This window comes from Castor canadensis, chromosome 1 (genome assembly GCF_047511655.1).
Source record: "Castor canadensis chromosome 1, mCasCan1.hap1v2, whole genome shotgun sequence".
Lineage (NCBI taxonomy): Eukaryota > Metazoa > Chordata > Mammalia > Rodentia > Castoridae > Castor > Castor canadensis.
The window spans coordinates 74,441,973-74,455,140 of NC_133386.1; the positions used below are offsets into that span (position 1 = coordinate 74,441,973).

The 13,168-nt window shown below is 38.0% G+C and overlaps 1 protein-coding gene across 2 annotated transcripts; it reads right to left on the reverse strand.

Annotated features, from left to right (window-relative positions):
- Positions 1 to 102: 102 nt before the first annotated feature.
- Smim8 (small integral membrane protein 8) lies at positions 103 to 11,899 on the reverse strand. 2 transcript variants are annotated; one of them, XM_074078508.1, is made up of 4 exons: positions 11,820 to 11,899; positions 6,491 to 7,469; positions 2,523 to 2,680; positions 103 to 547 (listed from the first exon to the last, which is right to left on the reverse strand). In XM_074078508.1, the coding sequence occupies exons 2-4, from the start codon at positions 7,074 to 7,076 to the stop codon at positions 389 to 391; spliced, it is 903 nt and encodes a 300-aa protein (XP_073934609.1). In that variant the 5' UTR covers positions 7,077 to 7,469; positions 11,820 to 11,899; the 3' UTR covers positions 103 to 388. The 2 variants fall into 2 exon arrangements, with proteins under 2 accessions (XP_073934609.1, XP_073934604.1); XM_074078503.1 differs by lacking the exons at positions 103 to 547; positions 2,523 to 2,680 and having other exon boundaries at positions 4,624 to 7,469.
- Positions 11,900 to 13,168: the final 1,269 nt, after the last annotated feature.

Consider the following 13,168-nt stretch of genomic DNA (forward strand, 5'->3'; position numbering starts at 1 on the left):
GGTAAAAAACAACATTTCCTTTGCAAACAGCTAAAACAAAACAACTCTCCTAACAACTGCAAAGTCACAATTCACCTTTAGACATTAAAAACTCCATACAAGTTCAACAGCGTTGGGTACTTTTATTATACAGAACATAATAATTAACAAAATAACTTCCACACTCCAGGCACTTTTATAAGGAGATGAGAATATTGAGCTCTTTCTGTGGGAAAAGAATGAGAGAGCAGCTGGAAGTGTAAAGGGACAAAATTTACTACAGCAGTCTGCTACCTTGTCTCCTCATTAACATATTCTAGGGCAGGAAATATCACTCTGTGCACTAAAAAAGTCTCTTATTTGAAGATTTCAGAGCCTTTAATAAGCTCCATCTGCAGGAAACAGCATTTTAATCCCATTTAGATGTTTTCCTCCTCATGTAACTGTGCCCCTCACTATCAACAGCTTCATAGAGGTCCTTTTTGTTCTCTTGTGTTGCATGTAGATAACCAATATAAGCCACGCAAAGTGAAAGGGTTACCAACCCAAAAGCCATTACAGGTTTGTTCTGTCAAAGAAAAAAATTATAAAGCCTCATTAAGATGAAAATTGGAAGAGATGGAAACATCTGTTGCTCTTTTCTCTTGACAGGCCACCAGCTCTTTATTACCACACTAGCATTCCAATGATAGCATTTCAATTACAATCGTTCAATTAATTTGCTCAACTCTTGATTATTTAGAGATTACAGAAGACTCTGGCTTCTCCTCTCCAGTCTTTCTCCTCTCTACAGCTTGGACATCTTAGACCTCCACCCTCAGAAATGAAACCTGAGAGATGAGTGAGGCAAGGACATTGGTCTGGTGCTCAGATTCTTCAGTGGTATCTGTGTAATATGGAGAAGTCTTCCCATGTGCAAACTCAATTTAGTTTATTTTATAGGAAGTGAGGAATGAAGTACACGTGCTATTATTTTTGTCCAAGACATGGATAACTGTTAAAAGCCTTTCATAACCTATAGTAGGCATTCCAATAATGACAATGCATACTCTTTTCTGGAAACCTACTCTATTGTCTTAAGAAATTTAGTGATTGGAACATACACTACACTGTTATCATAACATTGATGTACTCCTGGAAAAACTAAGACTCTAGCAAGCAACCGAATTAAAGGTGGGACAGGGGAGTTTTTAAATATAGGAAAGCTTCCAGAGAAGTGTTTTATTTATCCCTGAAACTATAACTCAGACCTCTCTGTGTGCAAGTTTGTACCCAAAAAAATTGGCCTTTCTTAGGTTAGTGAAGATGCACAGTAGTAGTACAAGTAATATTTTCTACTTCTGTCTCCATAATAGTTCCCCTTTATCCTGAGGATATGTTCCAAAACCCTCAGTGGATGTCTCAAACCACAGATAGTAGTACCAAGCCTTTATAGTAATAGACTATGTTTTGCCTATACATACATATGTATGCTAAAGTTTAATTTATAAATTAGGCAAATAGGAAAATAACAGTAATAAAATACAATAATTATACCAATGTATTATAAGGAAAGTTACATGAATAGTTTCTTTCTCCAGTCAAATATTAATATTTTTAGGCCACAGTTGATAGCAAACTGCAAAAAGTGAAAACACATAAGGGAGGACTACTGCACTATTTCAAAGCTTAATTACAAAAAAGATAAGGGTCAAACTTTTCTACTTGGACAAACACCTACGAAAGGCCACAAGCTCAGAGCATTTAAATTTGCAATTCTTAAAATGCTTTTAGCAATTAAAAGAATACATTAGTTGAAAGTTTTAAAAATACTCTACCTGTGACAGCATTTGCCAAGCAAGCACAAAGCCTTGAGTTTACTGCTGAAAAAAATTCTATCTTGATTTAATAATTTATGTTGACCTGTTTAACATTAAAATTGCTTACACTGGCCAATTTTATTAAAATTTTAATTAGACTTACTGTACTTAAATATTGTATAATTTGATTTCATTGATATTTATCTTAAAATAGGATTTATATTTAAAAATAAAACTCATTAAATCAAATATATTCACTAAATTACAATATAAATGACTCACCACCTCCATTAACAGTATATAAATATTTCAGAATTTTTCACAAAAGGTTTGCAATGTCACCTAGATAATAATTAATATAGGCTGGAATTGCAGCCTATAAGACTAACAGATTTTCATTCTGGTCTCTGTTTCAGTGGAAGGTCTTATTTACCTAATAGTATGATCAAATGATAAAAACTCTTCAAAGTAATGCAACAACTAAACTAGTACATTAGTTTGAGAAGTTGACCCATTAAAATGCAACCATTTTCATTATAATTCCCAAATATCCTCAAAATATCTTGCTTTATCTGTATTTATATGTATAACAACATTTAAAATTTTTCTTTTACTTGCTTTTATTCAGAGGTCTTCTTAGGCAACATAAAATAGCTATGAAAACATCAAATGCTACATACAATAAGCTTTCTATTTCTGATAGCCTGATTAAACATAAAATCTTATCCTGGCTACATTTCTTACAGGTTTAATGAAGAGTTCTGGATTCACAGCTCGAAACAAGGTTGTTGTGCGCACCCCTCTGAACCCTGGGTTTTGAAAGTCTTTCTCTTTGGGTGGTTCCTTTTTAAATGTTGGAGGCTCAGGGGTTGATGACATCTTGACTAATGACGATTTATTACCTAAAAACAAAATAATAATATTTTTCCTTCATAATTGTTTTTGATAAACCTCTTTTAAAGATCACTTATACACATTCTTTGTTTTTGAAGTCTAGATATACACTAAAAGTGATTGTTAATTCTTATTATTTTGGTAAGTGATGCTGTAAGTTTTGTTTGGAAAAATGGTTATTTTAATCTCAAAAAACACCAGTGAAGTAGAAATCAGAAGTCTGGAGAATGATTTGTTGGTTTGAGTTACACTGTAATCTGTTATACAAAGCAAAGGCTAAGGGTAGGAGAAGCCAGCATATAGTCCACCTCTTATTTCCTGTTTTCACTTTTTCTCACCTTCCAACTGCCCTTACCCAGCAACCTCAGGGAAATACTAGCATTCCTTGGCTCAACAGCTCCTTCTACAGCTTCACCCCTCATCTTCCCTGCCTTCCTCCACTGGTTCACCCAAGCACCAGTTGTACCAAGCAATAAAGTAGCTGCTTCTATTCACTCCCCATTTGCCTATTAGCAATTCTCTAGGAATGACATGCTTAGCTACTCTAAATCTATCCTATTAAAGTCAAGTGTCTTGTCTTCTGGTTCTCCTACCTATACAGTCAAAATTTGGGGAATATTTTTCTCCTCCAGGTATCATTCCTGTCACCTCATGCTGTGATGGGAGGTGGAAAAGAGGAGGTAGAGCAATAAACCAACCAAAGACTAAATGACAATAGTAAGTAGAATTCTTTGGGGAGAAGTTGCAACTTTCACTGGTGCTTTATTTGTACAACTATTCTCTATTCATTAAGTCTTCTATTTTACACACTTAAAAACAATATTTTTACAATTTTATGGTTATGGAGTGAACTAGGTGCTCAGTTATTTTAAAATACTTTGTGGTGCAGTGATCACCATTAACTTAAAGCTCTTTACATACATACTTCATCAGGAACATTTGCTTGAAGGAAAAGAAGCCTCCACTTTCTCTACTAGCAAAAACTTTAGAAATGTTCACTGTTGGCTGTTCTATCACTTATTTTCCATGTATGTTATTTTGTCATTGTTGATGTCTTCTCCATCATCATCACTACGGCTTTCTGGTTTCAGTTTTCTATCAGTGAAAACTTCTCTAGCAACTTCAGGATTTGCTAACTCTTGGGGAATAAATTGCTCCTGGCAGCCACACAATCAAACTGGTTTGGGACAAGTAACAAGTGCTAGATTGGCTTGAATACCAGGGTAAGTTGCAGTCTTCTGGGTGTACCTTGAGGGATTCCACAGGAACTATGCCTGTTTTCTGCCAACGTTTCACTGCTGTGGATAACTTTATAGACCACTGGGTTTCAGCAATCATGTCAATGACTTGCTTTATTTTGATATTCTCCATTTTTTCCTCCTTATCTAAATTCTGAGTTTTCCCAAGACTGGTTTCAGTAGTGAGTTTTCACTATGTGACTTGTACCCTGATCTGAAAGCCACAGAATGGTGTGCAGTTCAATAGGAAAACTTAACACATATACAATCTGAGGGTGGGAATATTGTGGGCAGTGATGGTCTTAGAAAATACTGTTTGCTCCTGTCATTCTCTTATCAGCTGTTCTCAGCCATTCACTAATAAATCTGTAACAATTTGCCTTGGTAATTACAAGGAATAAATGAACTATTCTGAAGCACTGGAGGTTAGCTGACTTACCAATTTCCAGTGATACAAAAAGCATTACAACAGAACAAAGTAATCATCAAAATCTGTTTACTTCCTTGCAGAGTTCACCATTGGCAGGAACTATATGATGTTAACAACTGGTAAAGTACACCTTTTTCATCAGCATTTGAAACTCTATTCAAGCTTTAACTAGCAATTGTTAGGTTTGTGTTTTAAATTTTCTCCTGCATAAAAGTTACTAATTTTATCTAATGGAACAGTATTTTCACCACAGGTAACATCTGAAATAATTTCATAACATACCTGAAATTTATTCACCAGTTCATACTTGCTTGAAGCTTACCATGTCCAAAGCTGGTAAAAATTCAATGCTTTTTATACAGGTAATTAATTGCCTGTGTAATATTAAATGCCCATTTCTTGGAACCTCTTGATATCCTACATAACAGCTACAAAAGGTACCTCACACTCACTCCTGCTTTAGTGCCAGAATCTCTTTTTTTAAAAAACTTTACCTTCAATCTTTCAAAAATGTGGAGAATGTAGAGGGTATGATACCAAATGTGCTATTTCTCTTATCCTGTGACAGCAATCTACTATTTTCACTATTGTCATTTTTTTCTTCTAATGAAAACTGTTGTTTCATTTTCCTTCTCTTGACCATGATGGCAGGATAATGGTGTGTACAAATGTATTTAAAGTTTAAGTAACAAATCAACTTAGGCCAGGGACCTAAGCCTGTTAACAGTGATATATCTCTTTGTGCTAAAAACTTGCTTGACTACAAATGTGGGGAAGGAGTAAATGCAAAATGAAATAATCATTAAAGTGGAAGCACTTTTGTCTATCAACAGGCTATATCTATAAGAAATGTTAGGCAGGAAACAGTCAACACTATTAGGCCTGAATCATAGCCTCAGAGTTTTCCACTACTGGGGAAGTAGTAAAGATACTAGGAAGGCCTGAAAGAGTAAATATACAAAGGTAAGTTATTCTACCCAGAAATTGACACAAACAGCATTATCCTTTATTACTGGAAAGCAGCTGCATGTGATTAAAACAAAGATATCCTATGAAAATGGATTAAAGTTGTCCACAGAGAAGAAAAACAAGGTAATGGGGGAGATGGGTATAGAGAGTGCATATTATAGAGCATAAACAGGTCCTTAGAACATAGTTTTATCATGTTTATCTACTTTGTGTAGATGATAATGTGAGGGAATTGAGGATTTTTAACTCACTCAACACCTAAAGTCATAAATCTCTCTCTCTCACACACATGCGCAGGGACACTAGTTATGGCCAACAAAAACTTCATTAGAGGTAGAGAATCCCTTACCTGAAATGCTTGCAACCAAGTCTTTCAGATTTTTATTGGAGTTTGGAACATTTGTATATAATAAAGTATCTAAGGGGTGGGACTTAAGATTAAACATAAAATTCATTAATGTTTCACACACGTATACCTTATACCAGTATAGCTTAAAGGTAACTTTATATAGTATTTTTAATAATTTTGGAGATGAAACAAAGTTTGTGTACACTGACCCATTAGAAAACAAAGATGCCCTATCTCAATGGCCATATGGATATCTGTGATTGTTTGGCACCACTCTCCTTCCTCACTCTGAATTCATTTGCTGCCAGTGAGCAGTCATTTTCTTACCCTTATTTACACATAAGCATTGAGTAAAAAAAATATGACACACCAGTAATACTGTGAAAAGATCATGTGTTCTGGGTAACTAGGCAGCATAGCAGCCCTCACTAGAATCCCTGTGCCAGCTGTCAAACAGCAATTTTCAGTTTCTACCTGCAATGCTGTGTTTGGTTAAAACGTTACTGTGCCCAATATTTTTTTGTTCGTGTTTTTAGGTTAGAAGAAAGACCAAAAGCAGTTGAGGGACCAGGAAGCGGGTCCTCTAAGGCTGAAGAGGTATGTTGCTGGGTGGCATTTTTAAATGTTTCCTCCAGAGCCACCTGCCTCATTAACAACCGTTTTTGTCTTAGAAGCTGTTCTTTGATTTTATAAACTGCCGAAATTTCTTGTTCTGTTATAAATGCACGCTGTTCTAGTCCTTCAATAAGCCCATCACACAGTTGCACCATGTCATCGAGAGGCCCTTTTTCTGTGGTATTATCAGCATTGTCCTTCTCATTAATATCATCACCTTGATTCAGGACCATTTTGTGTATTTCACCATCAGTCAATGAATGAACTGGAGCCTCATTAATGCTAAAAACTTCTTCAATGAATTTCTCTGCTGCTTTGTGACCAGCAGATGCTTTATCACCACAAATTTTAAAAAATTTAATACCATGTCTTTTCTTAAATTTCTGCAACCATCCTGTTGAATATTCACAGTTCCCTTCAATTTTCAGTTCATTGTGATAGATCTTTGCTTGTTTCATGATCAGCACACCATTCAATGGCATGTGTTCCCTGCGACGCTGACAGATCCATTCTTTCAATACTCGATCGAGATTTTCATTTTTAGCTTTATGCAGTGTTTTTCTATTTTTCATTAACTTTGGCTCATCACTTTCAGCATAGAATTTCAACAGTTTATCCTTCTGTTTCTTCAGGTCATATATGGTAGTCATTCCAACACCATATTCTTCAGTGAGATGTTTCACACTTACACCACTGTCCAGTTTTTCCAATAGCTTGACTTTCTGTGCAATAGATAAACATAAATGCTTCCTCTTTTTCTTATCACTGTTACCCACAAGGACATCTGCAGGCCTTTTTGACATTTTCAATGATATATTTATACCACAGAGCAGAGAATAAGCAAAATAACACAGTGAGTTATGTACACAGGTCTTGGTTCCATGTGAGACATCATGAGGAACCTGCCGTTGGCACACTGTGCCTGCACGAATGCCAGTTTATTATCCATCAAGGATCTGCTTAGGTGGGGGAATTTGGGCACGTGCAGATGTTATAACAGCTGAAGGGGCCTGGGAAGATCTTTTTTCTCTTGGGGATGCTGAATAAAAAGTGTATTGTGCACATGAACCTTGACTGCAACCTGTTACATGAGGTCAAGTGTGGAATTTTCCACTTGTGGCATCATGTTGGCACTCAGAAAGTTTCAAATTTTGGAGCACTTCAGGTTTCCGATTTTCAGATTAGGAATGCTCAACCTGTGTTTTAAAATTAAAGGGATGCAGTGATGTTGAATGTCATGAAATTCAATCTATATGAGACAGGAGTCTAAAAAACTATCCATCTATCTAGTGTTCTAACACAAATTCTAATAACAATTTCAGTTTCAAGATTAGTTGATCTCTTTTATTCTTTTGTGGTAATGGGGATTGAACTCAGGGACTCCACTCTACTACCTGAGCCACACCCTTCTTTTTCCTGCAGAGCCTGTATTTCCTTTGCAATGAATCAAGAAAATATCCAGTCAAGGTAGTATTTATACTGCAACATCCAAACATCCACATTCACCTTAATAATACTTTTATCAGAACTGACAATTACAGAATACTTAAGACTATAAACCCACATGTATATTTAAAAAGATTTAATATGCCACAATTTCCATTTCTTGTGATACTTTCTATAAAGTATGAAAGTAATATTTCTCATTATTATTTTTCTTTTATTAGAAATGGGCAATGCCAGGAGCCAGTGGCTCATGCCTATAATCCTAACTACTAAGGAGGATCATGGTTTGAAGCCAGTCCTGGCAAATAGTTTGCAGGACCCTATCTTGATAAAACCGATCACAAAAAAGGGCTGGTGGAGTGGCTCAAGGTATAGGCCTTGAGTTCAAACCTTGGTACCAAAAAAAAAAAAAAAAAAGTGGAGCAGCCGGGTGCCAGTGGTTCACTCCTATAATCCTAGCTATTTAGGAGGCTTAGATTGGGAAAACTGTGGTTCAAGGCCAGCCTGCACAAATAATTCACGAGAACCCATAACCAGAACAAAATGGACTGGAGGTGTGGCTCAGGCGGTAGAGTATCTGCTTTGCAAGTGCAAAGCCCTGAGTTGGAATCCCAGTCCTACTAAAAAAAAAAAAAAAAACCAAGAAAGAGAGAGAGAGAAAGTGAGACAATGGCTGGAGGTATGGATCAAATGATAATGTGCCTGCCTAGCAAGCCCAAGACCCTGTACTCCAATTCCAAAAATAACAAAAAATCCCCAGTAGATGTGGGGCAAGACAGTTCAGTTTTATTACTGGTTTTCCTTTTATGAGTTAATCAATGAAGATGTTATAATAGGTCTACCAAAATGCATGAACCTGTTTATACATTAATAAAGAACTTTTAACACCATGGATATTTTCAATATAGATTACTGAGGCCAAAAAGGATCTTAGTATCCAAGAATTTGTTATATAACTATAAAAATAAAAACTATAAAACCCTTGCATATGAGAGAAGGTTCTTCATATGCCTGGCCCACAGAGCTGTACATGTATGGCTGGGGCAGAAAAAGATGTGCTAGATGAGTAAGAAAAGTATGAATACAAAAACCGTAGTTGTTTCTTCATATGTATAAATTACTTTTTTGAAAAACAAAAAGGTGGGCTGGCGGTGTGGCTCAAGTGGCAGGGCGCCTGCCTAGCAAGCTCAGGGCCCTAAGTTCAAACCCCAGTGCCTCCAATAAATAAAAAAAAAAAAAAAAAAAAAAGGAAGGAAAGAAAAAAACACTTGTTCAAGTTTACTTCAGCAAGTAAACGAGTAAACTTGCAGAGTAATAAGTTCAAAGTACAGCAATAATCTATCCTAACATTACCGCTCAGAGGAAATGTTAACATCAAGCACACTTCTATCAAAACTTCCTAAGTCTTCCCATCACTTTCTCCAAACCCTTACTACCCCCCACTCCTTTGCAGGTAATTAGGATTTATTTGCATATAACGCTGACCAGTCTCTAGTTATAATAACTTTGAGATGTTTATTTTTAAGCTGGATTTAAAAAGCTCCTTTATTGTGTTAAAAGGGGACTCATACAAACACATGAATACACTGGCAGAGGATAACAGAAACTTGGCATTGCACAGCTCCTAAGCAATTTGGTGATTAATTTATGTGTGGGCCCACTAGCAAAATAACAAATCAGGCACTGCTGTCTGTGCAATCTGCTCAGGTGCTCTGATTCTTATTTCTTCTTCATTTCCCCATCACCCACTTCTTGTTCCTTTATTCACCATCAAGAAACTGTCATTTTTATGTGTCTCTTTTAGAGGACAGTAGAAATTTTCATACTTGTGTATTAAAAATATCTATACTAAGCTGCATTTATTTCATTATGTCACTCCCTGGTAAAATATTCTTTGCCTTTTTCTTCTGCCTTTCTTCTCTTCCTGTGAAGGAAACATGGAATAGGAAGAAGATAAAGGACTGCTCTTTTACACAACTCCCTGAGGGTTATTTATATCTTGAAACCTGAGAATGTGGCCCCATGGAATTAGTGACACACAAAATGAAAGGCATATAAGACAGAATCAGAACTGCCCATTTTTTAGTGGTTTTCTCTATTTTAGTAAAATTTTTTTGCTCAGATGATCCAGAATGGATTTGGCAACTGACATGAAAAATTCACTGGCATGACCATATCAAATTACAATATGTACATGAAAACTGGACCAAGATACAAAGACTGTAAGAATTACTTTGAGGGGCATTGGTGGTTCACATCTGTAATCCTAGCTACTCAGGAGGCAGAGATCAGGAGATCAAGGTTCAAGGCCAGCTTGGACAAATAGTTGGTGAGACCTCCAAAATATCTAACACACACACACACACACACACACACACACACACACACACACACACACACACAAAAGGACTGGTGGAGTGGCATGTGCCTAGTAAGTGTGAGGTCCTGAGTTCAAACCCCAATACTGCCAAAAAGAAAAAATTACTTTGAAGGAAAAACCCTCCATTTTCTAATACACATTTTAATAAACACTTCAATAGAAGACATTGAATTACAGAATGGTTATGAGTAGATACTTTATCAATAATCAGAGGCTTTCCTTTACTGGCTTTTTTTTTTTTTTTAAATTGTACTGGGGTTTGAACTCTGGGCCTCAGGCTAGCTAAGCAGGAGAACTACCACTAAACCAGTCCACCAGTCCTAAAGTCTTTCTTTTAAAAGACTTAGGGAAATATCAAATGGAAAAAATGATAGAATGTAAATTTACTTTTCATTTTAGTTTCACAAATACCACACTATCTTAGTACTTGGGAAAGTAACTTTAAGTCTGAGACAGAACATATTAAAAACACTTTAAATTGGTCAAACCTGGGATAGAATTCAGAGGACTTTATGGCTTGACAGAGTCTAGCATAGCCTCAAACCTTAACTTTGATACTTCAAGCTGTGTGTGTTTTTGAGTAGGTAGCTAGCGACTCTGTCAGTTTTCACTTTTAAAAAAGGAGTAATACTACTTATTGCATAGAATGGATGGGCATTAAATGTGTATGATTTTTTTTTTTTTTTTTTTTTTGGTGGGACTGGAGTTTGAAGTCAGGGCTTTACGCCTGCAAAGCAGGTGCTCTACCACTTGCGCCACACCTCCAGTCCACTTTGCTCTGCCTATTTTGGAGACAGGGTCTTGTGAACTATTTGCCTAGGCTGGAGTCAAACCATGATCCTCCCATCTCAGCCTCCCAAGTAAATGATAACTTCTTAAAGAACATATTTATTGCACAGAACAGACAGGAATTAAATGTGTGTGGATAGATAACATTTCTTAAAGAACAGTAGGCCTTCAGGAAATCGTAACTACTGTCATTCTCCCTATCTATCCAATCCTCCACCCCTCTTTAAACAAGGAGAACCCTAGACCCAAGGAGATGGTGTCTTTGCTAGGAAGGGGGAAGCATTCAGTGGGCTGATTATGCAGCCCACTCCTATTCCACCATTTTACTGCTAAACTGATTAAAAAAAAAAAAAAGACTCAGCATTTACAAGTGATTACAAAACTTAAGAAACCTAACTCTTAGATTTTAAAAATGGATTCCACATGTTGTTTTTACTGTAAAATCCCACTTTTCCAAGAAGATTTTACTGTCCCTGAAGGATGGCTAGGTTGTGTCTGTTGCGCACTGTGGGGGCTGAAAGCCGCCTGGGCTTCCCCCCATGTGTGGCCCCTCCAGGCCCGCCCGCTATTCGGGGCCTACTCAGGAGCAGGTGCGCCCGCGCTTCCAGAAGAAACGGCAGTCAATTAATCTGGAGACGCGCGGCCGTCGGCACCCACGGCAGCAAGCGAGGGTTCTGCGTGGGGTGTCGGTGGACGCGGCACCGAGCCCGAGGGTCAGGGCCCGGAACGCGGTGCTCTGGGACGGGCTCTGTGGGGCCAGAGGTCTTCAAGACTGGGGGAGCGGGCTTAGGGTACCCCGGGGTGACAGATTAGGGCTACCCGAGAGACCCCACCGAGTCCGCGGCACCGGGGAGTAAGGCTGGCAGGGCGGACACCCCGTCGCCTCCCGGACAATGCCCCTTCACCCGACCCGGCCTCCGCCGCCGCTCACCTTCCGCGAGGTCACCTCCTTTTCGGGGTTTGCCACGCTCCGCCTCGCCGGCCCCGGCGGGAGAGAGCGGCCGAGCGCCCGCGGCCCGCACTGCGCCACAGCGCCGCCTATGCGCCGGAGGCTGCGGCGCAGGGGCGCGGGGCTAAAGCAAACCACAGCCAAAGCCGGTCCAGCTCCTGACTGAGCCTTGGAGAGGGGACCTGGGGTTTGCCGGCTGGACTTTTCGCTTTCTTCTGGTTTTGACCTTTGTTTTTTAGCCTCCGAGCTTCAAATAAGCTTACAGTTTTGCGTGTGTGTTTAAATAAAAGGAGATATCTCCTAGAAAGATGTATTTATTTAATGGAAATGCAAGGCATTCTGATTTGAGAAACAAGGTTTAGGTCTGATCTCTATATATTCCCACTTTAGGGGCAGAGTAATTTAAATATATACCTAATCCTCTGCCATTCTGTTATGGTTTTGAGATTCTAAAACATAATGTGCAATTATAGTTGAGAAGATAGTCTGGATGCTGGTTTGCACACATTTTGTTGATGTTTTAGTTTGTCGGGACACAGGTTATACCCAAAAAGACAAAACCAGATTAGGTGGTTTGCACCAGTAATCTCAGCTAGGCCAGCCAGGGCAAAAATTCGCAGGACCCATCTCAACCAAAAAACAGATGTGGTGATGTCTGTCTGTAATCCCAGCTACACAGGAAGCATAGGTAGGAGGATACATTTCTAAGACCACCCAGGACAAAAATACAGACCCTATCTGAAAACTAAAGCAAAAAGTGCTGGGTATGAGGTTCAAATGCAGAGTGCCTGCCTAGTAAGCATGAGGCCCTGAGTTCAAACCCCAGTACTGTCAAACAAAAACAGATAAAATAAAATAGCAGATACCCGAATTTTGGCACGGGTTTATGTAAAGCTTTGACAAGTGGATTTTGAATTTAAAACTTGTTCTTTCAAGTAAAATTAAATTTACATTTGATTGGAGGTTGAATTTTTAAAAGTTTGTTGACACTTGGTGTCACTAGGCAATCTTTTCACAGTATAAATTAAGTTTCCATGAAAAAGCTATTTGCTCCGAAACGAAGAATAACATTACATCACCAACAGATCCAAACTTTCTCTTTATCCTTTGGGAGATAGCCTTTGGGGCTGTCACTAATCTGTACCATGCTAAATAGCAGTGTGGAAACAAAAACACTTTTACTGTCTTGATCAATCCGAAGTGAACAGATAAAAAAATGAATCAAACATATAAGAGCATAAACTGTTGGTAAAGACAACAGAGAAAAGTAAAAAGGCCTTGCCACTTTTTATGCAAATAACATGACTAAACAATAATTTCAAGAAATTACT

Bases quoted from the DNA above. Each gene is read 5' to 3' on its own strand.
- Smim8 (XM_074078503.1), bottom strand. From the start codon at position 7,076: ATGTCAAAAAGGCCTGCAGATGTCCTTGTGGGTAACAGTGATAAGAAA.